This window comes from Brachyhypopomus gauderio, chromosome 15 (genome assembly GCF_052324685.1).
Source record: "Brachyhypopomus gauderio isolate BG-103 chromosome 15, BGAUD_0.2, whole genome shotgun sequence".
NCBI lineage: Eukaryota > Metazoa > Chordata > Actinopteri > Gymnotiformes > Hypopomidae > Brachyhypopomus > Brachyhypopomus gauderio.
In genome coordinates, this window is record NC_135225.1 from 13,145,019 (window position 1) to 13,172,136 (window position 27,118).

At 43.3% G+C, this 27,118-nt stretch overlaps 2 protein-coding genes across 12 annotated transcripts in view; one reads left to right on the forward strand and one right to left on the reverse strand.

Moving 5' to 3' along the window:
* The window catches only part of npnta (nephronectin a), a 32,365-nt gene extending 31,024 nt beyond the window's left edge, over window positions 1-1,341 (forward strand). For all 6 annotated transcript variants that reach the window (XM_076974912.1, XM_076974913.1, XM_076974916.1 and 3 more), the window contains one exon: window positions 406-1,341. In XM_076974912.1, the coding sequence (XP_076831027.1) occupies window positions 406-516 (111 nt within the window). In that variant the 3' untranslated portion in view covers window positions 517-1,341. The remainder of the gene's footprint in view (window positions 1-405) is intronic.
* Window positions 1,258-27,118, reverse strand: part of tbck (TBC1 domain containing kinase) — a 49,415-nt gene continuing 23,554 nt past the window's right edge. For 2 of the 6 annotated variants that reach the window (XM_076974910.1, XM_076974909.1), the window contains exons 23-26: window positions 25,966-26,141; window positions 20,548-20,723; window positions 18,596-18,755; window positions 14,081-17,970 (exon numbers count right to left, since the gene is read on the reverse strand). In XM_076974910.1, coding sequence (XP_076831025.1) covers window positions 17,860-17,970; window positions 18,596-18,755; window positions 20,548-20,723; window positions 25,966-26,141 — 623 coding nt within the window. In that variant the 3' untranslated portion in view covers window positions 14,081-17,859. Of the gene's footprint in view, window positions 4,088-4,932; window positions 5,112-5,261; window positions 5,414-14,080; window positions 17,971-18,595; window positions 18,756-20,547; window positions 20,724-22,058; window positions 22,114-25,965; window positions 26,142-27,118 lie in introns of those variants that run through there. The other 4 variants (XR_013121347.1, XR_013121346.1, XR_013121345.1 and 1 more) reach the window with 4 other exon arrangements.

Consider the following 27,118-nt stretch of genomic DNA (forward strand, 5'->3'; position numbering starts at 1 on the left):
GTTAAGTGACAGCTGTGCACATTTTTAACACACCATTGTGACACTCAACATTCGATTAATTTCTCAGAGCTCTATTGAACAGAATGTTAAGTTTCTCAGTTTGGATATTAAATTGAGCTTTTATTTTGAAAAGTCAGACATTTCCAAATGAGCTCCCCAGGGCCCACAGCCACTGCAGATTTATGTTCTGAGGCAGTTTGTTGTGTGGCAGGGAACCAGCCTGCCACAGGCTGGCCAATCAGGAGGTAGATCCTTGAGAGCTGCAGCAGCAGAAGCCCTATTTAACACGTACTCTAGAAAAAATAAATATTGCTCACGTGTAAATATGTGCATGGACACACACACACACACACAGACTGTGAGATGATACGCCGGCGTAGCTGACGGATGCGTGTCCCGCCGCAGGTGATCGTGAAGGGGGAGAGGCGGCGAGGGCGTGTCGGCGAGCTGGCTCTGGACGACGTCAGTCTGAGGAGAGGCGCCTGCCAGGAGGAACACAACCTGAGGAGGCTGTAGTGCGGCTGCAGGCAGAGACTCCTCGTCCCGCGGGCCTGCCACTCCCAGCCACGGGGCCGCACAGGGAGGGACGGCCTCTCCCACCGCCGCTCCCCACAGCGGCCGCAGGAGCGGCTCGTCCGGCCTGCTGCCGCGGCTAACGGTGCTTGCTCCTGTGGGCAAGCGCTCCACGCCTCCAGCATCCAGACCCAATTATGAACACGAAACAACCGAACCGAAAAATAGTTTCGAACAAGGAAAAGGTGCCATTTTTTTAGTAGATGTCACGCACCCTCCACGTCCCACTCGAGTCCGACTGCTAGCGACAGTAGCGGCAGGGTTGCAGCTGTGCCACGATCTCTTCTGCTCCTCAGACTGCCTCCTCAAAGCCTTAAGATAGACGACGACAGCATCGTGTGCTTTGTCAGAGCAATTACAAGCTACCCGAGAGACAACCTGTTTCCATCGTACTACTGTAAATGTATCCGTGTGTACATATATATTTCAAAAAATTCATATATGCTTTGCTGTTGCATAATTATAGTATGTGAATTCTTCAACATGTATAAGTGATGCAGGGCAATGTTTACATGACCCAATTTCAAGTGTTTTCTTGACATTATGTATATTGTAAATTACAAACTAGTAAATTGTTTTGCATTATATTTCTAAGTGGCTGTATCAGCCATTCTGTATTGGCATATTATATCCATACTTACCCTTTAAAATCCTTTAGTAGGACTGTCGGGTCTTTTGGACCAGGAATCCTGTGGTCCTTACTCTTGTTTTAATAGACAGATGATGTCAGTATTCAACGATTTATGCCAATAAAGGTTGTGAACATTATGTGGAGCTTGTTTCTATGTCTCATCTGCCCTGGATTGGTGTGATTGCTTTGATTGGTTTGATTGGTGTGGAGTAATTGACTAGCACTGCCTGATGAGCAGCCATCAAAGTTATTGCTTACATTGTAGCATTAAAAAGGGGATGTTGGATTTGGTTTGGATTGTGAGAGATTAATTGAATCACACTGAGTTTTACCAATGGTCTTTAGGGCAATTTGAGCTTGGCAAAGTGAGTTTAAACTGCAGGAGTCTGTGAGAAGGGTGTAGTGCCTTCTCATATTTCATTGATCACTGGTTAGGCTAATTCATCATTTGCATGAAGTATATTGAACGTTACTAGTTTTTCTTCTCATTATTAATTTGTCTTCACCAGAGGACTGAACTCTACTCCGTGACACAGCGAGGAGATGCCTTAGGCAAGGAGAAGCATAGAACCTGCTTCTATCAGAAAATACTGCACCTCCTTCCTAAAGGAATAGTTTCAAAAAGGTTGTACATTGCCTTGTTAAATTGTTGGAATGCATTCTAATTCACATGTAGATAGTGGCTATCTCCCAGATTAAAGTAGCAGCTGGAATAAAAATAATAATGAGAAGAATGTTAATAATCTCATAATTGGACTGTTAGGTCAGCCTTTGTCACTGTAAACTATAATTTTCAATAACTAAGCAGTACGGGTATATTGCATGACGTCAATACATACACATTTGTTATTGAAGTCAGAGGTTCAGTGTTATTCTATCAATCATCCCGATTGTATTAGGTTCATTTTGAATAGATTATGGTAACCTCTATATGCGATGGACTGATTTGCTTAGAAAAACATGCGCTTGTTTGTGTAGTTTCTTTAATCTCATGTGGAAATGCTGTCTGCTGGTAGAATGCCTTCGCTGTCAGCACTATGAGCACTGCATTAAGTGTGATTAGACAACGAAGCATCCAGATATACACACACAGAAATGTATCTGTGTCTGAAATCAAAGTCCTCACAGATTTACTTCAGATTCATTCTGCATTCTCCTAACGGCCTGCCCTGTTCTACTGTGAGCAGCAGAACGGATGCTAAGGGACCTTGTGCCTTTCTTCAATTTCACCTTCAACAGCTTCCAGATCATTCCTACATTTTTCCATCTTTTGAAGGGGTTTCTCCTCCCTGAAGGGCTCCTCTGAGAACTGTTCAAGTGGATGCTGCAGGAATTTAAAGGGAAATTATTGTTTTAAACCATTACAAAGACAATGTTCATTAAAGCTGCAGTCTTTTTGCAAGTTTATAAAAACTTTCCCTTAATTGCAAGTAATATTTAAAGATTGCGAGACTGTACTTATCATTGACTATGTTCTGCAGGTATTTTCAGCTTTAGTGACAGGAAACACATCAATTTTTTTTGTGTTCTGATATGAATCCTTCTTGAATCAGGAAAACCTGACAAGCATTGAGAATTCCTCTGCCCTCAGCTGAAAACACCTACTCAGCTGGGTGTTGTCATGTTAGATGTAGTTATGTTTAGGGCTTACGGAAGTAAAGACTGAGTGTGGTGTGAAGTGTTGCCCTGCAGAGGTGGCCACTCTTATAACCCATATATTGACAAGATGAAACGCAGACCTGGAGAGGTTGTGCTGGAGGAGCCATCTGGATGTGTCACTCAGTCAGAGTCTAGTGTTGTTCCTTCTTACCCCAAATACCAGTAAATAACACCAACAAGGACAAACAGAAAACTTGAAAAAAACAAAATGGCTTAGACTCAACAATTATACTGGATTTCTTGACTAGACTAGTCAAATTATCTGTCTGTATAAATGACCTCCATTAGCATATCTGCACCTCACCAATCCTGTCCCTACACTACAGCATCCATCCTACTCTGATATGGTTCAATGTTAGGCAATACATTTCTTTTGTTTTTGCTAATTATCTCAAGCAAAAATAATCAAGTTGAATGTGAATGACTTCTTTTAGCGGGCTATTTGACTGTAGGAGTATGTCTTGGGTGGGTGGATCGTAGCTGGTCTTGGAGGCTGTATTTGGATAATGTTGAATGCTCTCTTGCCACGTGGCAGCGATCACTTGCACTGTGCTGCTAATGTCAGGTCAACAGCAAGAATATAGTGTGTTGTGGCCTCTCCACTGCTTTTGGAAGGAGCCCTGAGCATGTTGGTGTCAAAGAAGGCGGAGTACTGAGCCTACTAATGTCAAAGAAGGCGGAAACCTGAGCCCACCAGTGTCAAAGGAGGCGGAGACCTGAGCACACCAGTGTCAAAGGAGGCGGAGTCCTGAGCCTACCAATATCAAAGGAGGCGGAGTCCTGAGCCTACCAGTGTGTCGGACTGAAAAAACCAACCAATGAAAGGATCCATACGGACCAAGGCTGCTGAAGCAACAATAGGGCAGGAGAACAGCCTGTATCTCTGGAGCACAAAAGTCAACTAGGGAGTTGGACCAGCTTGTGTTGTGCCGGTACATGCACACCCAGAACACCTCAGATGTTTTAGTTAAAGCACAGTTACTCTAAAGAGGAATAATTAAGTGTGGTGTCGAATCTTGTGTCCTACTCACATCATTTCACTCCAGAGATGCTGTCTTTAATCTCAACTGTCTTAATCTCGACACAAGTTTCGTTTGTTTGGAGTATGTCAAAATATGCGACAGGAGAAATGAGATTGTATAACCTGGCTGTTGTTGACTGCAGCATGTATGGCTGGGGTTGTGAAGATCGCCATGGTGACAAATTTAGCAAGCTCTGCAGTTCCTGACAATGACAAAAAAATATATCTTAGACATTAGGACAATATTAAATCAACTGTTTCCTGGCCAAGATGTTGATCTGGGGTGTGTACCAAGAATGCGGAAAGTAAAGCTGTGAAGATAAGCAGTAAGCAATTCTACTTTCACTGTATACGAAGTTGATATCAAAAACATATGCTTCTTTATAATCTCATAATCTCTATTTGCAGGTGACATTTATTAACAAGGCATTGTCGGAAATAAATCTGCACACTATAAGGTGACTGATTAGGGCCAGGTTTCCCAAACGTCTCATAACAGAAGAATAATCATTGAATGGTAGAGCAGATTTCACGCTGCACTCTCTCTGTCATTACAGTGCCCTGGGGAAACAGGGCTGATGTTAGTGCATTGCTTGGTAAGGATATATGTGTGCTCTCACAGTTTCGCATATGATTTGTTTCTTTCTCTTCTCTTTCTTTTACACTAGTACCATACAGGTTCCTTTCCTGAGGCCCATGTATTTGTTGTACTTATCAAGACAACCAGTGAATGTAGATGCAATCATGGAGTGGTTACATATACAGTATATATGTAATGTTGTCGACTGGTTTGCATGGGTTCATTGTCTTTGCTGAATCTAAAGCCCAGTGTCTTTGAACTATTTACCCTCAGAAATGGGCAGAAAAAATATATATATTTTAATATTTATAAGACACAGTCATTAATTCCATGTACTCCCAAAAACAAATCAACAAACCCTCAAAACTACACACATATTTATGTATGTATGGATTCTGGGAAAGAGCTAGCAACATAGCAGAAAGAACTTATTTTTTTCTGTGAGTTCTGAAGGCAGCGAGTGGTCACCTTCAAGCACGCGAGCAGCAGGCCGCTTGTGCTGTGTTGCCATGGTGAAGACCTCAGCCAGCATGTGAGTGTGCAGCAGATGGAAGTTCTATTCATGTTCGTTAAGCTCAGCGCTCCTCACAAAGATCTTGCCTGGAGTCAGTGGGAAGGGAAAAAGGCCCCTCCACCATGGGCTCCTGCTTCAGGTGTGTGAAAGGAAGTTCGCAACTTTAGTTGACTTAGTGGAAAAGTTCGACAGTTTCGTCTCTAATCTCGCGTTTGTCGTTGTGCAGGGAAGTACTGTAAGTGGAGTGATGATGGTTAGAAATGAAATGAAAAGATGGTCTCACCTGGATAGTGATGGGCACCAGGTTGCCTAGGAGACTACTGAAAAGTAGGCAGAGAGGGAAAGCCACGTACTGCTGTTCCCCATCAGTCACACTTCCCACAATCCCACGTAGTCTTGCATAGTTGCGCAGTGAGAGGTTTCCCTTGTGATTCACTGAGTTTAAAGGAAAGTGAGAAAACCATATATATTAACCATATATATAAACTGCGATAAATCACTGACATTGTATTTTTACACTACTCGTTTTCCTTTTCTAAAAAACTACCATTTGGTAAAGAGGATCTGACCATGTCATTTATGACGAGACATTTTTGGGCGAAGTTGAGCAATGTTTCATCATGGGATTCAGGCTATTTGGAAATGGTAATGAAACAATTTGTCATTCTTCTTATTTTGCTTGGTATATTCTTGAAAGATATATACAGTCAAATATAAGTGTGCTACATAGACATTGGACAGAGCTAACAGTACCATTCTGCTCTGGGGAAATGATGCTTTAGTACATAGCTCCTTTATGGTTACTTCTCATTCCATTAAAGTGATTGGTTGTTAAATATGTACTACCAATATCCACATGAAGTCAATATCAATCTTCTGTTTCCTTTGTAAAAGAGAATACAATCTCACTAGGCAAACTGCATGGTTTGTTAGCATCTACAGTATGAGGTAACTCAAAATTGTACACAGTCCACCAGCAAGACATGTCAAACAACTACACCATTATTATTCTGCAGTGCATTATTCCACTCCAATCTCTAACTTTCGTTTTCTTGGAAGAAACTACTTGGAAGGTATTTTGAATGAAGTTAAATGATTAACACAAATAATTTTCATGAAATATGTCAGTTTGAATTTCTAGCACCTATACCATGAAAAGAGCACTTCCCAAAGCTTTCAAATGTATTATTATGTATTATGTATTAAGTTGGTTAGCCTGAATGTCTTGATCTTCCTAAATTACAGTGTCTCCTTTCTTAGTTCTGTGTGTGCCTCTTTGGCTCAGTATTAGACCGATTCAATCTAAAAAGTCCCAGCTTTCACATACACAGATAAATCTCATGATGTGTTTTGTGAGTCCCACAAGGCTCAACTCTGGGCTCTTCATTATTTTTGCCTGGAGTCTAACATTTTTGATGCATTCTATAATGTTGAGTCAGAAGTTGCAATTACCTATTTGAGGAAAATGCATGTTTACTTGAAAAACTGTACTGAAGGCTTATTTCAGCTCAAAGACTCAGCGTTCATTGTCAGCCATGAATAAACAATTATACATGCTGAAAAATACAGAACATTTGAATGAAAAGTAGACTGTCATCTTTCCAATCACCAACTCAATAGCACTATTTCACCTGTCTCATGCTGTCGATGGCATTAGATGTCTTGTGTCCTTAGGAAGAAAACATCATTTAATTTTAAAATTCAATCTCAAAGGACCAGCAGTGAGTAATCTGTGACTAAATTAGTACTCCTGTGCTGCTGGAAGTACACTGTAATGGAAGCTGAATGCAAGGTTTTAGTAGAATTTCTCTAGAAACCAAGGTTTAATGACAATTAACACTTAATACATCCAATACGTGGATTACATATATAATATTCCACAAAATTATTTCCACAAAACTAAGACTTCTAGTTTTGCAACAATATGTTCAACTCAAAATGTGGTTCTGGGTTAAAAATGATGAAGCTATGATGTTACATTTGGTTGAATATATATATATATATATATGTATTTAAAGTCTTTGGATAAGACAGAGTTCTTGGTTATTATCTTGTCAAGAAAAAACACAGGAAAAAATATATACTAATATATAATAATTTATTTAGGATCTTTTTCTGATAAGGAAAAAGTGACACCAAAAACATCTGAGAAGATTTCCTCCACCTCTGAGTAATAAAAATTACGCATGTCAGTATGGCTGGATTCCTTCGATTCTCTTTTGTCTGGAACACGAGACCTCAAGTTGTAAATACCAGAATACTCATATGCACATATGCTGCTTATCGCAGAAGCCCTAGAAAAGGGGGAATTAGCTTTTAGTCATGGCCTCAAGCTGTGGAACTCTACCTGACAGCCTATAAGGGCTGTTGATACTCTTAGCACTTTTAAAAATAGTATTAAAGTGCATTATAAAAATGTGTGTTCTGCCAAGGTGTCTACATCTTCTTCAGGGCCTCCTGCTCTTTCTGACAAAACCAGTCTTCAAGCAACTCAATACAATTATTATCTCATTTATACAGACAGGCAAGATGGCAAGAAAATGCTCTACAGTTTACCTTTTTTATGTTTTACTGCTGGGCAGTAAATATACAAGAAGTCCTCGGCTGGCCTCACTAGAATGTGTTGGACTGGTGGAACACCGAAGCTCTTATGCTGTCAAACATCCTTGTGCAACTCTGTGTCCTCTTGTAGTTTTGCACAACTCACATTTGCATATCCCAGCAGAAAAACGCAATCGTCAAATGCAATTGTTTTGTCAACTCTGAAAATGTGCAGTTTCATAAACACTTCAAATGATCCAATTTGAGTGTTTTTGGCTCATTATGCCATATCCATCTATTTTTGCCTTCTAACCTTGATTTTGCTCGCACACTCTGGAGTAGCAAAGGCATCATGTTATTTAGACTATTCTGAGTGGCACACTTGCCAGATTTGAATGTCTGACCAATAAAAATGATCTACATCAAAGTAATATTTTCCACTTCAAGTCCACAGGTCTGTAAAAGATTATGCCACTCTGAAGACTCGCCAAATATTTGTGAAAAAACGGAAAGCCGAAGAAACCTGACTTGTCACCCATACAATTATGTCCTTGAATCAGACCTCTCTCCACTCACCAAAATCAACTAACTCGCCAAAATCAATATACTTTGCATCCTGAGAAACAATAACAAAGGCCAAATGGAGGATGGGGAGGTTTGAGGGTCTTGCCGTGGTTAGTTGTGCAAATGTCTGTATCTGTTTTAACACATATAAATCTGGTAGATATAAAATGTTGGCACTTCCAGATGCTGTGTAAATATGTCGCAATATTCCAATATCAAAAAATATTTTGAATCATTGTTTTCCCCCATATTCATTTTGTTGCAGTACTACATATATTAGTTGTTCTCATCCTAAAACCGACTCACTTATAGTGATACTGAAGCAGGTGGATAAAAGGGAGAAGGAGCCTATTGAAATCATTGATTTCTCTTCCCACAGCACTTGTCCGTGCCCAACAGGCAGAAGGTGACTGTAGATAGTTCAATAGTGTAGAATTGCTAGGATTCGACTCAGAGGTGCACATAACCTAGTGAGAATCCACAAATATAGTCTCTGAATATAATAAGCAATTATTTTCACATCCTCTTCTGTGTTATTAATGGTGTAAATAAATTTTGTCATAGGATTTTTTGTTTTCTTTTTGTCACAAGAGACTTTCTGCCAAATATAAAGCATCACATGAAAGTTGATTACTGGTATAGCTACGGTAATTGGTTATATTGAGGCTATATTTTCCCTTAAGTATTCCAAATGTTTGTAATTTTGATGTATTAATGTAGTTCTGTGTTTTCGTGGGTGATGGATGTTATAGACTGGTCACGAGAGCAGTTAGACCATTTGTGGAAGTTACTTAAGTTAGGCAGCATAGTGGTGTGATGGTTAGCACTATCTCCTTGCAGCAAGGCAGTCTGGGTTCGATTCTTGGTCTGGGCTGCTCATGTTCTCCTTGTGCCTGTGTGGGTTTTCTCTGGGTACTCTGATTTCCTCCCACAGTCCAAAGACATACATGGTAGGTTGATTTATCACTCTAAATTGCCTGTGAGTGTGTTTGTGTTTGTTGGCCATGAGATGGACTGGCGACCTGTCCATGGTGTACCCTGCCTTCACCTGATGATGCTGGGATTGGCTCCGGCCCCACGTGACCAGACTAGTGGGATTATGCGGTTCGTATAATGAATGGATGGGTCACTAAGTCTCGATACTTAAGAGTAACAGCTGACAACAGGGTTAACTTCACTTTTACAACTCAACCAAGGACTTTGCACTGTTATGAAAAAATAATTAAATGTGTCTGAAGCAAAAATAAATGTCAGTTCATTTTACAGAATCATACAATATGCCAGCTGTGTCTTTCAAAGTATACAGTGCTGTCTGTGTATATTTGACAAGCCTTGTCAATGCAATTAACTTCTTTTTGTTTTAGATTAATTAAAGTATACTAAACAAGATGAACAGTCATCATATACTTTAAGTGATAAGATTATGTTTTTAAGTCTAATTTAAGGTGGTAGGTGAGTCTCTGAGGTAAGCAATGCAATAGCCAGCATATAGCAAGAAGACAAGATCACGTACAGTATCTCCACCGGGGATTGTTTGATGTTGCTCATATCATCTTCATTATATCAGCACTCCAAACTTTAGGTCATAGATCTACAGGATATTCTTCCTGTTTGCACAGGAAGTGTGTGTGTTTGTATGTGTATGCACGTGTGATAGAGAGAGAGAAAGAGCAAGAAAAGTGTTAAACTGTGCAGCACATTGAGCCATTATTATCTACACACACACAAACAAAAGAATGATCAAAGGAAAGGACAAGAAAGACATACGTAAAGATCTAGACCACAGAGAGCATGAAGAACCTCCAAGCAGTAGAACACTGGGAAACTCACTGTGTATTGCTGTATGTTTTGTGATATTTCTTTGAGCTCAGCGGACCTCCAGTAAGCAGTAAGAAGATCTGAGGCTACTGCTGCAATGTTTACATTTTCTTCTAAAAGCCACAATCAGTATTACAGAATATGTATTTGGAAAAGCAAAATCCGTGTGAGATGATGTATCTGGTCATATAACTGTTTACGTTTATATGACCAAATACATAATCTTACACAGACACATTTTATTAAGTAAAACTTTAAAAACATAAACAAACTAAGTACTAAATATGGACTATGGTGTGGTAATGAACAACATTAATGTAATATATAAAATATAAACTTACTGAAAAGCAGTCTAAAAACTTTTTAGGAAGGTTTAGGAAGACACTACCCATCTTCTGGTAATACTCCATGCTAAACTCTAAACTCTCAGATACCTATTATCCACAGTGACCAGGGGACATAAAGTTCATACTACCGTGTTTGGTCCCACTATTGCTTCACCCAGTAAGAGTTCAACTCATATAACAGACCGGTGTCTGCTTGGGGAAGGCAGTCACCATTATAATGGACTACTGCCACTTCTGTTTTTTCCAGTAGGAGGTTCTGTGTTTTCACACTTGCTTGTTGTCTGACATGGTACGCTGCTTTATTCATTGCTGTTGGCAGGCTTGACATCTTTGGCCCCTTATGTGCACCACAGTGATAGCAATGTGATAGGCAGGCTGTGAACCAGGTGTAAACTCAGGGAATCCCGAGAGCCATCTACAAAGCACATGTGCCATGACGATGAACGCAACAGAAAGAACAGAACTATTGTCAGTTCTGAATTATGTGAAAATTCCACTATGTGATCGCTTCTACACTGTTCAAATAAGCACATGCATACACAGTCATATGCACAGAAACACACGGCTATGCAGATGTGACACAGAAAGAGCACTTCAGTGTTTTGCTGTATTCATGGTCCGCCTACATGCAGCAGCCAGCTTCATTAAAAGCTTCCTCTTGAACCCTGAGGCAGTGGAAATGAACTAACAAGCAACACACCGCCCAGACCTCAACACTCGCCGCCCAGACCTCAACACTCGCCGCCCAGACCTCAACACACGCCGCCCAGACCTCAACACACGCCGCCCAGACCTCAACACACGCCGCCCAGACCTCAACACACGCCGCCCAGACCTCAACACACGCCGCCAAGACCTCAACACTCGCCGCCCAGACCTCAACACTCGCCGCCCAGACCTCAACACTCGCCGCCCAGACCTCAACACTCGCCGCCCAGACCTCAACACACGCCGCCCAGACCTCAACACACGCCGCCCAGTCATCAACACACGCCGCCCAGACATCAACACACGCCGCCCAGACATCAACACACATCGCCCAGACATCAACACACGCCTCCCAGACCTTAACACACGCCACCCAGACATCAACACACGCCACCCAGACATCAACACACGCCACCCAGACATCAACACACGCCACCCAGACCTTAACACACGGCACCCAGACATCAACACACGCCACCCAGACCTCAACACACGCCACCCAGACCTCAACACACACCACCTAGACCTCAACACACACCACCTAGACCTCAACACACACCACCCAGACCTCAACACACGCCGCCCAGACATCAACACACACCACCCAGATATCAACACACCACTCAGACCTCACACACCACCAAGACCTCAACACACACAACCCAGATATCAACACACCACCCATACATCAACTTCACCTTTACAGGTTTGCTCTCTTTTATACTGCTCTGGCTAATCTATCAACATAAAGGGTTTTGACCAGTCTCTCAGCACGGTGGTAATCGTACCATGTTATTAGCACTAATTTTACAACTGAAATGTTTACATGTTTCATACATAGTTCAAGTTTGTGAAAAATTACTAATTCCTACATACAATCAAAGAAATAAAATGAAGTTATTTTTTCATATGTCATATATTTGTAGTAAATTGACAGACTTACCTCGCATTGCATATAACTATAAATGCTGTAGCTTGTTTATTATTGACATAGCCTTATTATTGACATAGTCATGCACACATGCATCGTGCGTGTTCCTGTACTACTGCTGTGCGATAAAGGCCATTGCAAGCATGCTGCTAGCACAACGTGGAACTAAAATTCATTTGGCAAAGTAAAATGATACATTAAGAGTGTATCCGAAACATCAGGAGGTCTCTTATTCTTCGCTGCCTTGGTAATGACATTTTGTCAGGTTATTGTGGTAGCACAGCCAGACACAAGGGAAGGTTACGCGCTTGCAGCAGGTGAGCTGCAAATTGCGGAAAGCAACTATCCCAAATACCACAGAGCGACAACGTGGTGGTGTAAGTGTGGGGAATGAGTCAGCTACTAGCCCCAACTCTTTAGAAAGAGAAATTCAGCACTTCCGATTGCTCCCTCGAGAAACGGGTGTCACCACGGAACGCCGGAGCAGTGCGGCTTAAACGGAGACGTGCATTTTATGTAAAGTGCTCTGGGTCGTAATGGCATACGGTTTTAATGCGGTGTTTTCTAGTGAGCGAGCGTGAGGAAACGCAGGCCTGCCCATGCTTCCCACAGGAGACACGATGGACAGGGAGGAACACCTGCCATTGGATCTGGAAGATGAAAACGTTTCAGTAAATACTACGTTCACTAGACTGGAACAAATCTCAGCCATCAAGTGTTCCAGTAGATCAGAGAGATTGGGATGAAGAGAGAGAGAGAGAGAGAGAGAGAGAGAGAGAGAGAGAGAGAGAGAGAGAGAGAGAGAGAGAGAGAGAGAGAGAATTGTCATCACCAAGCTGTGTCAATCCTCACCTTCCCCCATCACGGGTGCTCCTACCACACACAGCCAGTCTGTCTGTATTCAGAACATGACTCCAACCTGTGGGTGCAGTACATCCACATCACATAGTGAGAGGCAGAACCCCAATACCAAATGTGCGTTCCAACACAATAAAGGGAGGAAAGAAATTAATGGGGAAAAAAAATACAAAAAGCGAAATATAGTCATATTCCGTGCAGTAAAGCAGGATGGAATAAAGGAGGTAATGAAAGAAAGTGATATGGAAAGAAATCATGAAGGAAATGATTCATTACTGCTCAACATGTCCTGAAAGAACCAATTTACTTGTGTATTTGTGCACCTGTGAGCTGATTCAGAAAGGTGACGGGAGCTGGAAACGGGCCAGGTTTGGTCCCTGAGCACTCCGGCTCTGTCCAAGATCATTACCACGCTGATCAAGCCAGGAGTGATGCGCTAATCACATTATCAATGAATTCCACCGTGCTAACCACCATCACAGTGAAACTAAAGGCCACTGGTGTGTTTGCAGAGAGAACAGAAGTCTGCTAAATGCCAACAGTGCCATCATCCATGAAATCAAGTGAACAAGTCTGTGGGCTGAAGAGGTCATCACACGTCCCACGGCGTACGTTCACGTAGCGTAGATCCGGCCGCGCATTTAGGGCGTGACGCAGTGGTGGTGTGTGTATCGGGGTGAGATGTTGGGTGCCGGGGGGGGGCGCTCCCGACGCCGGTGTCGTGAGTGCGCTTGTATCCTGCTCTCCGACACAGTGAATGTGGCTGAGGAGGCTGTTCTCCTGAAACATGTTGCCTTAAAATGTTTGACATAATTTGCATGTATCTAGTGCAACAACCTTGAATGATTCTAGACTTGCCCTAAGGCACTCGGAAGAGATTGTGTGCTTATATGTGTGACAGTGAGCAAATGAGAGAGAGAGAGAGAGAGAGAGAGAGAGAGAGAGAGAGAGAGAGAGAGAGAGAGAGAGAGATGGGGGAGGGGGGTAAACCCGTATCAGAGCGCGTGAGTTGGGGCCCGTGGTCTGCCATGCAGCGTCAGTGAGAGCGAAATGTCAACCGGGAGCAAAAAGCTCTTCGAAAACAGAAATCTAAGACCAGGGAATAAAAGGGCCGAGACTTAAAGGTTCACTCTGCTTCAGCGCTACTAAATCATTACAAAACACAAAATGACTGCATTGCCATTATCATGTAAGGATTTTTTTCAGTCAGCTTGCAGGGAAAAAAAATAAAAAAATTAATATAAACCTTATTTTTCATTTTGTCAGAGTGGTAAACACACGCAAGCAAGTCTAAGAAATGGCTAAAGTCTAACAAAAGATCACATGGCACAAGAGTTTGACTTTAACTCTCTTTAATAGAATTATATAACAGACAGCACATATTTCCACCAGTGTAGCAGATATCATTAAGGAGCTTAATCAGACCACTTTAATGGGCTTTTATGCTGTTTGGTATTACAGCGTCAGGACAACACAGGGACTTATGGTCTTAAGATAATCACATTATCTGATCTGTACTTTGAGTACTACCAATTTTCATTCTCCAAACAGGTGTTTTTCCTGTTATTCCATTCAATGTTATTTATCTTTACTTTTCCTGAAATGACTTCTAGCATGTCAACTCTAAAACATAGCTTGGCATTTTCCAAAAGACTGCACAGTTTACCAGTGAATGTGCAGACAGGAATATTGCCAATCGGGTCACACACATGATCGTTCTGCAAACACTTTCAGCAGGGCAGTACCATCAAAACCAAACATTTCAGAAAATGTGATGTGCAGTATACCTGGAGACTCATCCAAACTTCCATTTAAGGCTGATGTGCAGGATCTGTTTGAACCACGGCAATAAGTGGTGAAATGATTTGGGCAACAAACCTTCATTTCTCACATATCTGCTTAGTACCTCGTAGAAGATTGAGCCAAACTCTGGCATTGGGCTGACCAGAAGATCTGATATTTAATTGTATACATCATTTTACTTACGTTGATCTAATTAAGGTATAGGTGGATATGAATAGGCAGAAATAATAGGGAAAACACTAATGTGATCTGAGAAAAAAATAAAATAAATTCAAAATAACTGAGTTTTGTTGGTTGACATGGCAACAGGCCATGTCAGCTGTTATCAGCTGTTAGGACTGAAACACTGCATCATCCAGAGACACACAGTGGCACAGTGCCGGTCAGGAACAAAGTGTGACTACACGCAGAGGCCCTTGTTAGTTCTGACCCTTGCCACTCAGATCAGAGGTCAGGCCGGGACGCCCAAACCCTGGGCCTACGGAATGTGGGGAGACATCTTCATCAGTTAGACCTCAGCCATTAGCTGGGGGTGAGGGGGTAGCCAATGATGGCCGACAACAAAAACCTGACATAGAAACAGCAGCTCATGGCTCCCAGCAGCCAGCCATACGGTCCAAAAATCAGCCTTCTTTTTACTCTAAATAAACTTTATTTTTATTCTACTTGAGTCCCACGGTAATACAGTGAACAGTTCATCCAAGATCACCAGTTTCTTCCTGTCTAAATCCCTCACTTTCCTGTATTTCTCTCCCCCCCCTTCGTCTGACAGAGGTGTGCAGCGCACCGTGGGCAGGGAGCCGGGTGTCAGACTCATCGGATGACTGATGGCGTGTGAGAGAAATGAGTTTTGGCCTGCAGACGTGTCCTGCTCTAACGACCACAAGATGACAATCGCTGCCACCACCACTCCCTGCGTCATTTACCGCCAAACACACTGCGCAGCGAACATGCACAGCCGGGCAGACGCGGCCAGAACCAGCCCCTTGGGCACGGCCGGGCAGAACCAGCCCCGTGGGCTTTTCCAGTTTTAGTTGTCAACAAAGCACTCTGGCATCTTCTAAGATGGCTGCCGCCAGCAGGTTTCTGGCTGCAAGTGTCAGTGATTTGTTGTCATGCTGGCCAAAACAAAATCACCTCTACAGGACATAAACCTAAACAATTTCCCCATCGTACAAATGGGCAGTTCTATTTCAAACCCTCCTTAGAACGAGCATAAAAAAGTAAGACAGGCTAAAAGAACTAAGCACTGCTCTACTGGGGAGTGTTGAGTTTATCAGCATGCTGCTAGCAACAGTGCTGAGTATGACCACAACCAGTGTTCTCTTTTACAAGATCTTTCCTTCTTACTTGTGTCAAACACAATGCTGAAACATTGCATCTCAGGTGGTGGGAGAAGGGCTTGAGGAGTTTGCACTCGATGCCCTTTGTAATGACGCAAACCTTTCTTGGTTCAGAGTAGAAAAACTGTGATCATTTACAATGTTAGAACATTTGAAGCCTACTATACGTTTTATTGCATGTAATGCAAGAAGCGCAAAGCATGCAGGACTCCTTTACAAAAACATTTGCAAATGAATGTCGTAATGACCCTGCTTTACACAAGTCTGCACAAGGGTTTAACTCTGGTTCTCTGTACGTTTCCACACGCGCTCAAATGTGATTTGCCTGGACCTTGGCACAATCACACCAATGGAATCCCACCTTCTGGATGGATAGCTAACGGATGCATATCTAAATCATATCTAATATCTAATGAACTGGCCTATTGCCTCGCTATTGCTCAGGCAGGGTCGGGGCAGAGGAGGGTCGGGCATCGCTGGACACGTTTACGATGCAGTCGGTGGTCTAGTTTCTCTCTTAGTTCCCACTTCAGTGTGTTGATTGTGAGGAGCCGTCATATTTTGACACATTTCCATGTACATAACTTACTTTTGCACGACATGTCAAATCATGGCTTTCTAAAATCCGTGATGCCACTGGTATTCATGTCCAATAGCCTTACTTGCCCCTCCCCCCTCCCCCACCCAAAGAAGATATGCCCCATTGGAGATGCATTAACAGCTGGACATTCACCAGTCCAGGCCCAGTTGTCTGCCGTTTCAATGCTGTTGCTTTTGGCATCAATCAAACCATGGATCCTGGTTTCCATTCAGAACCCTTACATCACTAATCTGGACACCAGCATGCTGTTGAGAACCCAATGCTAAATGCATCCTGAGGAAAATATTCACCACACTGTTGTTATATTTTTGCATCAGTCATAACTGAAAATAGCAGTTGATGAGACTACAATCCAACTGAAATTACAGTTTAGTTTTACTTACCGGTACTATTATTATTAATAAATTATTATTAACTATTAAAGCATTGAAAGAAAGGCACCAAACGCCAAGCTGCTGTTGTTAACAGTGAGGATAATCCTAGCATGCAAATGAGCTTGCGAGCTACCTCAGCCTCATTAGAATGGTGTGGGTGAAGTATTCGTTTAATAATTGGCAGTCTGCTAAAGCTGGTGGGCTCTGTTGTCCTCTCCTCTCCGCGAGGAGAAAGCCCTTACTCCCCTCACACCAGGAGCTGCTCACTCTACATGGTGGAGGTGTTCAAATTGGTCATGGAAGCAAAACTTGAGTGAAGACCAGACCGTGTTAATCTTGACCGAGTCAGAATGAAAAGTCAGCACCGAATTTCAGAAAAAGACTTAAAAAAAAAACTGTTACTCATCTTAAAACTGATTCTTCCTTAAACTGTGACTTAGTTGTGATAACATTTTCCATTATTGTCTGGAAGTGTTAAGACTAGATGTTAAAACACATGTATAGCATGACAGGAAACGTAGCGAAGTAGCCGAGTTCACAGGCCGAGTTAATAATTAAACAAATTATAATGGACAGAGCTTTAAATGACAGCATAAATCATACAGCCAGTCCATCATTCATTATATTCTAAAAACAAAATGTGCTTATTGCGTTCAGGTACAGCTCAGTTCTCCCTCTCTCACACACACACACACACACACACACACACACACACACACACACACACACACACACACACACACCCCAACCCCTTTGGCATTGCACACTAGGGATAGGGATGCAACAACAACAGAAATATTTTTTCAATGCATGAACACAAACTTTTTAAACCCCACGAAATGTTTTGAAGATAAGAAATGGTTCAGACATCAGTAAATTCATGCAGGCCATTCATCAAATGCAACTTCTAAAAGGCTGTGTGCACAAAACAAACAAAAACATGAGAAAAAGAAAAAAACATCCCGCTGGGCCCCCCCGACAGGTCGCGCTGCATCAGATCTGAGGGGAGGGAACAGTGAGGAGGCCCGTGGCCTTCATCTTGTTCATACCCCCATCCAAGACACACACGCGCGGGTACTTCACCTTCACCAGGTGGGCCGCGAACTGCAGAGGACGCACAGACACACAAACGCACAATGACTGCACAACAAACACACAACAGGGGCCTTCTGAAGAGGCCACTCTATTCACAACCTCCTTTTCTCTGGATCCATCCATGCAGCGGTCAAGCACCCGTCATTACTTTTGTTACGCCTTTGTACTTAAATCCAGCAGATCCTGCTCTACGTAATTAGTGTTTCTGTAACAACATATCCAGTCAAAATCCTACTGCAGCTCACCCTTACTATCACTTGCAAACACCCATTATTAATATTATTACTGGTGGTGGTGGTGGTGTGTGTGTATATATACACACACACACACACACACACACACACACACACACACACACACACACACACACAACCAATGGGTGTTTGCAAGTGATATATATATAAAAATATGGAGTTTTATGGAGCGCCATTATCTGATCGTCAAACAGTGTCCCGTGTTAGTAGTTTGTGTTCTGTTAATGGGGTTGGGAGAATGGTTTGTTTTGTTTTAGCAAATAGAAATGATATTATCAGCCGAAATATGGGTGAGACACAAGAGAGTAGGGGAGCATAATGGCAAACATATGTGGGTGTGATGGACGTGTGTGTGTGTGTGTGTGTGTGTATACACTAACCGTTGCTGCATTCTTCATGATGCCGCTGAGCACCACGATGACCCGGCCCTTGTGTGTGGCCAGCGCGTGCGTGGCTGGACACTGGAGCAGCTCTCCGTCAGCCGTGAACGCCGAGCCGTACGGGATGTTGACGCTGCCTGGCACGTGGCCACGGCCAAAACTGCACAGCAGCAGGTTAAGGGTCAAGCTGGCACAGCCTGTAGTGGGTCAGCCTCGACACTATCAGCATAAAGGAACCAGGAGGCCAAGCATATTTAAACATGATGATGATTATGGAACCTGGAGGGAATGTGTGCTACAGTTAAATAAATAAATATAAATAAACTTCAAATCTCTGTAGTCTCAACCCTTAACATCTTAAATTAATTAAATGAAGATCTGCATGTATAGTAGTCCAGTCCTATCAAATGCAAATACCGTTGTTATGAAAGATGTTTAGTGCTATTAGTTATGGAATGCATGACGTAAAGCAGACTGTGTTTATGCCTTTGTACTTTTAATGCAAAACACTTTCTGTAGTAAAGCTGCATTACACATAATTGCGTACTTCACAATCAATCAAGATCATTCGTACCCATTTGCCTAATTTGGAGTAATTCCAAGATGCAAAGTTTGGTGCTGAACACGCCGTGCAGCCCGCTGATAATGTCAGTAAAATGAAGCAGAGACTCAAACATTTTCAGCTCCTCATCAAAGCAATGATGACAAGAGAAAGGCTGTGCGGAGGACAGCAGGATGTAGACGGATGAAGACGTGAGCTGGTCTCCTGGGAAGAGGGACCTGCGTCCAGAATGGGGACGTGCAAAAATGACATAATGAGGGAGCAGCCCGAATGACAGTAGAGGAGGAGACCTGTAAAAGAAACCCAGGCCTGTGTCTAAGACTACTCACTCACCTGAGAAGATGAGAGAGGGAGAGAGGGAGAAACAGAATGAGGGGGTGAGCGAGTGAGCGAGCGAGAGAGAGAGAGAATAAGAGAAAACAATAGGAAGAGGGAGGAGAGAGAATGAATGAGAGAGGAAACAAGACAGAAAAAGAAAGGAGAGAGAAGAGAAAATTTAATGTAATGAAATAATCCTTCTTTTTAATTATCCTGTCCATCAGAGGAGCTGTAAGCACTGACGATTTCTGCCGCGTTCATGAACTAATTAATCATGAACTGATGAGAAGGATGCCTTCATACATTTACTCAGAAGAACAAGGGTCTGATTACTCCATTAACATTACATCTGCACAAACGCCGAGCTTTGGCTAACCTTTTCCAGCGTACGCTTATACGCTAGCACGCTATCTGATTGTAGGCCAAGAAGCAGAAATGAGGAATTAACTATTTGTTTCAACCCTGGAGAACCAGCGAAGCCAAGGAACAGGAGGTGATGGGCTTCCTCGAACGGAACCAGAGGTCAACTCTTCCCCAGGAAGACCGTAGCAGGGGCGCACGCATGTGCCGGACATGAAATAGGCTGGATCTCTGTTGGATATCCAGGACTGGGAATTTGCTGTCAGAAAACTCTTAGCAGAAGATGCGGTTGTAAACTGAAGGGAGACAGACGGATAGGGTGGGGGAGGGGTGGATGGGGTATGATCGGTGACCTGCAGGGGTCGTTTGGCCACGGCGGGGCTGCCTCTACCGCCCCTTTAAGATGAAGGAGAGAAAGCTAGTGGGGTGTGACCATGGTAACGCAGATCTCATGGTCTGCTGGTTCTCGTTTGATCTGCTCGTGTTGGTTCTCTGGGGGAAGGGGGCGTGTCTGATGCCTTCACCTTCCCTTTAAACACTCAGGCAGAGGTTGACAGCACTGTGTTGTAGCTACACATACATACGCGCAGAAGCAAATTGCGGACTGTATGTGGACATCAATTCTGCATCACATTAAACTGAAATCCAGCTTTGTTGTTAGTATAATATGTATTATAAAAGAAAGATCGTCAGCAGTCTCAGTCAAGGATACTCCTCAGCACTTCGGATGTCAACCGCCATGATCTTGGTTTTGACCGTCTTGGGCCTCTTGACGGGAGTCTTAAAGTGAGCTGGGCTGGTCAGCTCGCACAGGTCAATAAGATCTTCAGCCGAGATGCGCGGAGATACCTCAGCCTTCAGCTCGGACAGCTTCAAGGGCTCACGAGACTGTGAAATAGAAAGAGAGACGGAAAAGTTTCATTCTGACACATGGGCAGAGTCAATAAATTTTGAGGCATTATATTGTACAGTTAGTTCTGGCTTCTTGAGAATCTAAGGTTTTCAATTAGTTTCAGTTGGATTGGGAACAAGGAAATGGAACCAAATAGAAGATCAAACTACATTTGATCCAAAATGCCCGCGGGTCAAATGTACGAGGGTCAAAGTGAGTGAGGACAGGTGAGGGTGGAAGAGATGTAGCACATCACAGAAAACCTGAGTGCGGGCCGCACCTGTCCCGCAGCTGGGTAAGCCCTAGACAGGCCACACCTGTCCCGCAGCTGGGTAAGCCCTAGACAGGCCACACCTGTCCTGCAGCTGGGTAAGCCCTAGACAGGCCACACCTGTCCCGCAGCTGGGTAAGCCCTAGACAGGCCACACCTGTCCCGCAGCTGAGTAAGCCAGAGCTGAATCTGCAGTCCTGCCTCACACTCCTCCGTCAGGGAGGCAGTTGGTGTCAAGCAGGAGAGCAAAGGAGCTACAGCAAACTGCTGAGAGAGGCCTGAATTAAGCAGAGATCTATTCACTTTGTGCTGGTAGTGCTACAGCTCTCAGCCCAGTGTCACCTGTAGCCTTCAATAGAGGAGGACTATGTATCCCACGATATTGGCTCAGGCTGAATACTCAGGGGCAGCAGTGCAATACAGCAACTTAACATGCTGCCTTAAAGCAAGGGGATTACTTGGAAGCTTATAATTCTTTTTAGTGAGTGGAACAGACGTATATACTTGAAGGTCGCCCTACTCTTAGATAGAAGTCAGCAAGTTTGGTCTCAAGTAGGATTTCATTAGCAGATGCCAGCATTGAGTCAGTGAGAAGTCAAGAATCAAGAAAAACCTTGTTACTGTTTGAAAAGAATGAATGGTTCAGCCCAAAGTCTCTCCTGTCTGAACATCTATTGCTTTTAAAATAAAGTTGTTCAGGCGCCCAGATGCCCTACAGTCTTGGTAGCGATATCGGTTTTATCAGTGAACTAGGAGCAGAAAGGCAGTGCCCGTCACAAAGTACTGCTTCAGACATGCTCTCTGCATTAGGTACCACACACACACACACACACACACACACACACACACACACACACACACACACACACACACACACACACACACACACACACACACACACACACACACACTCTCTCTCTCTCTCTCTGCAAAAATGCTGAGACAAAAAGATAGGCAGTTTTTAAATTCACACATCAAAATGACTGACAGAACAGAAATAGTTTGTAAGGACATAGTGAGCTGTTGAAGGATCAAATTGAAACCAAATTGAGCTACTTACACATTTCAATCAGTATGACAGTATGTGGTTCCTGGGATCCATGACTTTGGGGCCACTGTGACAAACATATATTTCTTTCAAGCATGACGTTGCATTTGGTATCAAAGTATTACATCCACCATATACTACAGGATATTGCGCTGAATACTTTTAATTCACAGTGATGAATCACCCTGAACCGTTTTGCAGTCTGGTGGACTGAGGTGTGTTCGGAGAGCAGAGCACAGCAGAACACACGATGCCAACAGTACCGTTTGGTGGAGGAGGCGCACGCTGCAGCACACAAGAGATTGGCGCTAATTTACTCCAGCATTGTGGCAGAAGAATTGGGACGACTCTCCTGATCCAGCATGACCATGTGCCCATAAAGACATGGTCTTACAAGAGTGAGGTGGAGGACCACCAGAGTCCTGACCTCAACCTCGCCGAGCACCTTCGGGACAAACGGGAACGTGATTTGTGAGTGAGGCCTCTTGTCCAAACATCAGGACCTCACAAATGCTGTTTTGACTCAATAGGCCCAACTCCCCACAGATACCCTGCAAAGTCTTGTGGAAGTCTTTCCCAGGAGGATACTATAGCTTCAAACAGCCCAAATCCATACTGATACCGCTCGTAGAATGGGATTGTCCCATGTGTGTTCATCAGGTATCATGCTTTTGGCCACATTGTGTGTTTATGCAGAACCAGCATAGATGTTAAACATAAGCACACAATGCATTCATATATGCAACTGCAAGATAGATGCTTTGATATTTGAATGATGAAAATCTACACAGCAATGGGAGTATCAGTATGTATTCATGGCCTTCTGTGCAATATTGAAACATCAGTGCAAATGACTTGCATAATTTCCATCCTTGCCACTAGTCAATAAACTTGTCAGCGAAACTGACAAGAAGCAGTTCCTCATCCCCCCCCCCCCCCCCCCCATAGGCAGTGATTGTGCTTTAGACGTCTTCTTGGATATGAGGATGTCAGTCTGGATATCAAGATGAAGAGATTGGACATGCCCTTTTGGGAGTGCTGACTCATGGAGGTCTCTGTTATGCGAATCAATTACTTGGCAACACGGCCAGTTTCCAAAGAGAGACATCTCCCTGCATTTGGGGACCGTTCACTGTGCCACCGCCAGAGCTGCAGAAAAATCACTTCCTGATATCAAGCTCCTTATTTATAATAAATTGCCTTACAGTTTCTGCCTGGCATGACGGACTCTGAGGCCTACAACTGCTGTGCAGTTAAGTGTGAACGCGTCCAAAAGAGACTAAAGGGACCAGACTTGGCAGTTTTTAAATGAATAACACAGTAGAATGCTCCACTTTTATGCCATAGCGAAACCCCGTCCATCAGCAAGATCGTAGGAATAAGGGATATATATACTGGGCATCTCAAAATGCTGATTTAGCATTTAACGTCCATCTTCCTGCATTAATTCATCTGTAAAAGGCATTTGCTGAATCAAGATCAGTGTTCCTCCAGGAAAACGGATAAATATGACCTTTATGGTTGTACGTGCACATGTGTGAATGAGCGTGACCAAGTGCGTGGTGTACCGGGACACGAAATCTCCCCCATGTGACTCCAGTTCAGTCGGCTTTTACAGAGGTGCAAAGGCACTCTCCTCACCATCAGGCTGCATTCAAGCGCAGAATGGCAGAAGATTAGGCCAATCACTTCAGCACACACGAGATGAGCAGACAAGCGTGTGTGCGCGGAGCAGAGCTTGGGGCAGTCACTTGGAAAGGGCAAACGGTGTTGGGGCAAAGCTGGCAGAGATAAAAGCCCTGACTGTCCTTGGATCAGCCAGCATGTCTCTCCTGCAAGGCTGAAATAGTGGAGGCCAATTCCCTCATGCAGGTTTACCATAAAGTGACATGGCTATTCTCAGAAACAAATCCTCATAAAAAATGTAAATTAAAAACTTTTGATTTGCAATATAAATTTGGGTTATGACATATGAGAGCAAAAAGATACTATATCTATGGAACTGAGAAAATCCTTAAAGGAACCACTGATGGCAGAGACAAGATAATGCGGTGAGGTATTAGAGTTATGAATTATAGATTCAAAGAACAGAATGGGGTGAAATTTATTATGGAACTCCAAGCAGGAAAGGAAAAAGATTGTTAAAAGGTCCGATATAAACACAGAGGAAGATAATCAATCAAATTGGGGCCAACCTGGCTGAGTGAGTGTGTCGGGTTTAGTATAGGGGCTAAGTGAGTGTGTAGGGTTTAGGCAGAGAGTGAGCGAGTATGTAGAGTTTAGGTAGAAGCAGTCATATAGGCTTGACTGAGGTTGTAAGCTGAGCAGTGGTGAATTTGAGCCTCAGTAAGCACCAACTATATGGACTTGTTTATGACGGAGCCGTGATCCCCCCCTGTATACATGTTAACAAGCCCCTGAGATTTGCTTCCATTTAGGGATGACTGCTCCACCCGCCCTGTAAATCAACACTTTCACCAACTGATTAATAGTAGCCATCAGGTCTACAGAGACCAACCAACAGCTCCTTCACACTGGCTCAGTGAAGCTCAGTACAGCACTGGACATGCTATAGACCAAGGAATTTAGAGGGTAATCATACCAGGAGCTGCTGTAAACTGAACACGAAACTTAAAATATGGCCTCTTGTCTAACAATGTCAGAAGAAATATGGTTTATTTTTACTATGTTCAGCCCCCCTCTAATTCTCAGAAGTCATGGTTAACGAGTTCACCTTGCATAAGCTTTCATTAGAAATGACTGAAGGGTGCCCTGCAAGGTGGCATGTCCAGAAATCAACTCTGAATAATAATACCTTAATCTCAACTTAAAACCTTGACCTGAACCCTCTCCATAAAAGTGCACCGAACAACACTTCTTTAACATTCCAAATATTCTGGTTTTAAGCCGTCAGCAGAAGCAGCTTTCGAGCAGAAACTATCTTCTCCCTGTGTAAGGTCACAAGCGAAATGAACGCCGCACAACTGAAAAAGACTGCAGGGCTTAAACAAAAACCCAAGCTGTAGTTATGTCAGAAGGGTTGCTTCTGAAATGACTGACTTGCAGCTGAGCTGTTTGCCAAGGCTGGGAAAATGGCTGTGCCAAGCAGCAGTCTTGTTTTTACAGGACCTTAAAATCAATGCATGTTGCATCTGATGCACACTTTCTGATGCACTGTGCCAAATAGTTTTTATCTAACTTATAACTACATACAGATACAGACAGTTTTTAACTGTCCGTTCTGCAATTGCATTTTAAGCATTTCCAGCTTTCCAAGATGCCATTATAAATGTGTCCTCCAACCAAAACCCACATGCAAAGCCACAAGCATCTCTGCCTACAGGATGGCCATCATAATTCCAAAGTCTAAAACATGCATCATTACATCTGTGGTTACTAAGCAGGAGGTAGTAAAGGATTAAATTATTGACTGAACATTTGGGGTTAGGTTAAACTCAGTGGAGATGTTAAGCAGTACTGTATGGTTTACCGCTGGCTAACAACACTTTAGTGGAAACCTCATGTAGATCTCTTGGGGACCATTTTCCTGACATAGATTAAGCCTAGTCATGGAATAAATTACATTTTCAATATAGAGAATTACCTATGAAAGCACTGCAGAGTAGTTTAATCAAGCAAAAGGCTTAATTTGTGTCCAGAAACTCAATAACATTCTTATTAAACTTCATAATAAGGTTTACAATAAAGCCAAGCAGAAACTCCCCAAAAAACCTCTCAGTACAGAGCTGGAGCCAAAGGAGGTGCCTGTGTGTCAAAGCTGTTACACGAACTTGCTTAGTTTGGCCTAACAGGTATTTCACATGACTTTGGATGCCATGGGGCCAAGATCAGATCCACTTTCCTGTGACATGTTGGTCCTCTGCTTTCTGGATCAGAAAGCCACACCCAGGACGCTCACCAGGTCCGTGTTTGGAAGGTCCGTGTAGTCGGAGGAGTAGTAGGCAGGGGGTTTCCCCAGACCGCTGCAGTCATTGGTGGGTTTGGATGGCTGGGCGTGTTGTCTGTAGGTGGCACTCTTGGGGGTCCAGCAGAACAGGGTTATGGATTCCCGAACACAGCGCTCGATGTCTATCTCTAAACAAAAACAGAGCACAAAAACCAAATGCATCAGGGAATCTGGATTCAGACATTTACCAAAGGGCAAAGCAATAGGTCCGTGTGCTTGTTTAAAGAGGTTTTTAATGGGAAGAGAGATTAACTGGAGGTCACCTTTGAACAATTCCTTTCCTTTCAGACACTACTTTCAGACACTACTTTTCCCAACTCCACCACATACAAAATGCAAAGTGACTGACTGCCTCACGTTAAAACAGGTTAGAAGCGAAATACAGTTCAGTGGTTCAGTTCAGCAGACCTGTGGGTGATGGCGTTGGTGCCTGTTCCTTCTGACTGAACTGTACTTTGCCATTTTCCCTTCCAACTCTCCACAGGCTGCACTTAAGAATAAGTCATTCAAAACCTCGCTGTCAGCAACATTTACAATGAAGGATTACAGGGAACAGCAGGAGATTAGCTTCTTCCTCCAAACCCACTATGATCTCACTCAAGGCTTGCGCTTTAAACGATGGCTTAGAATAAATAGATTCGTTGGATTGAAAGTAGATATAAACAAAATTGGAAGTCCAATCCCTCTCACTGTGAGTCATTAATTTCTTCTGTGATTAATTAATTTCTTCCCAAGGCAGTGAGTGTGTGCAACACGTAGCTTCAGCATGGGCGTTGTGCAGACGATCCCGAAGGCGAACGCGTCTGTTCACCAGGGGAGAATAAAGCACAGGACGAATTCGGGTTAGCAGGTTGTGGTGGGCTTCACGCAAGGTCTGCAATTACTCACCTCAGTGAAGCGGGGGGTGGAGGGTGGTAGCAACAGGGAGACAGCACAAGAGACGTGAGGAGGTATGTAGACTGTGAGAGACGGTGTGCGAGACAGGGTAGAATATCACTGAGACAGAGACATAAAAGTGTCGAGAAGAGAATGAGGGCAGGCGGTGGAGGACATTCCGACCCCCATCGCCTCATGAGTGTTGCGTGTAATCACCCTCCACCCTCAG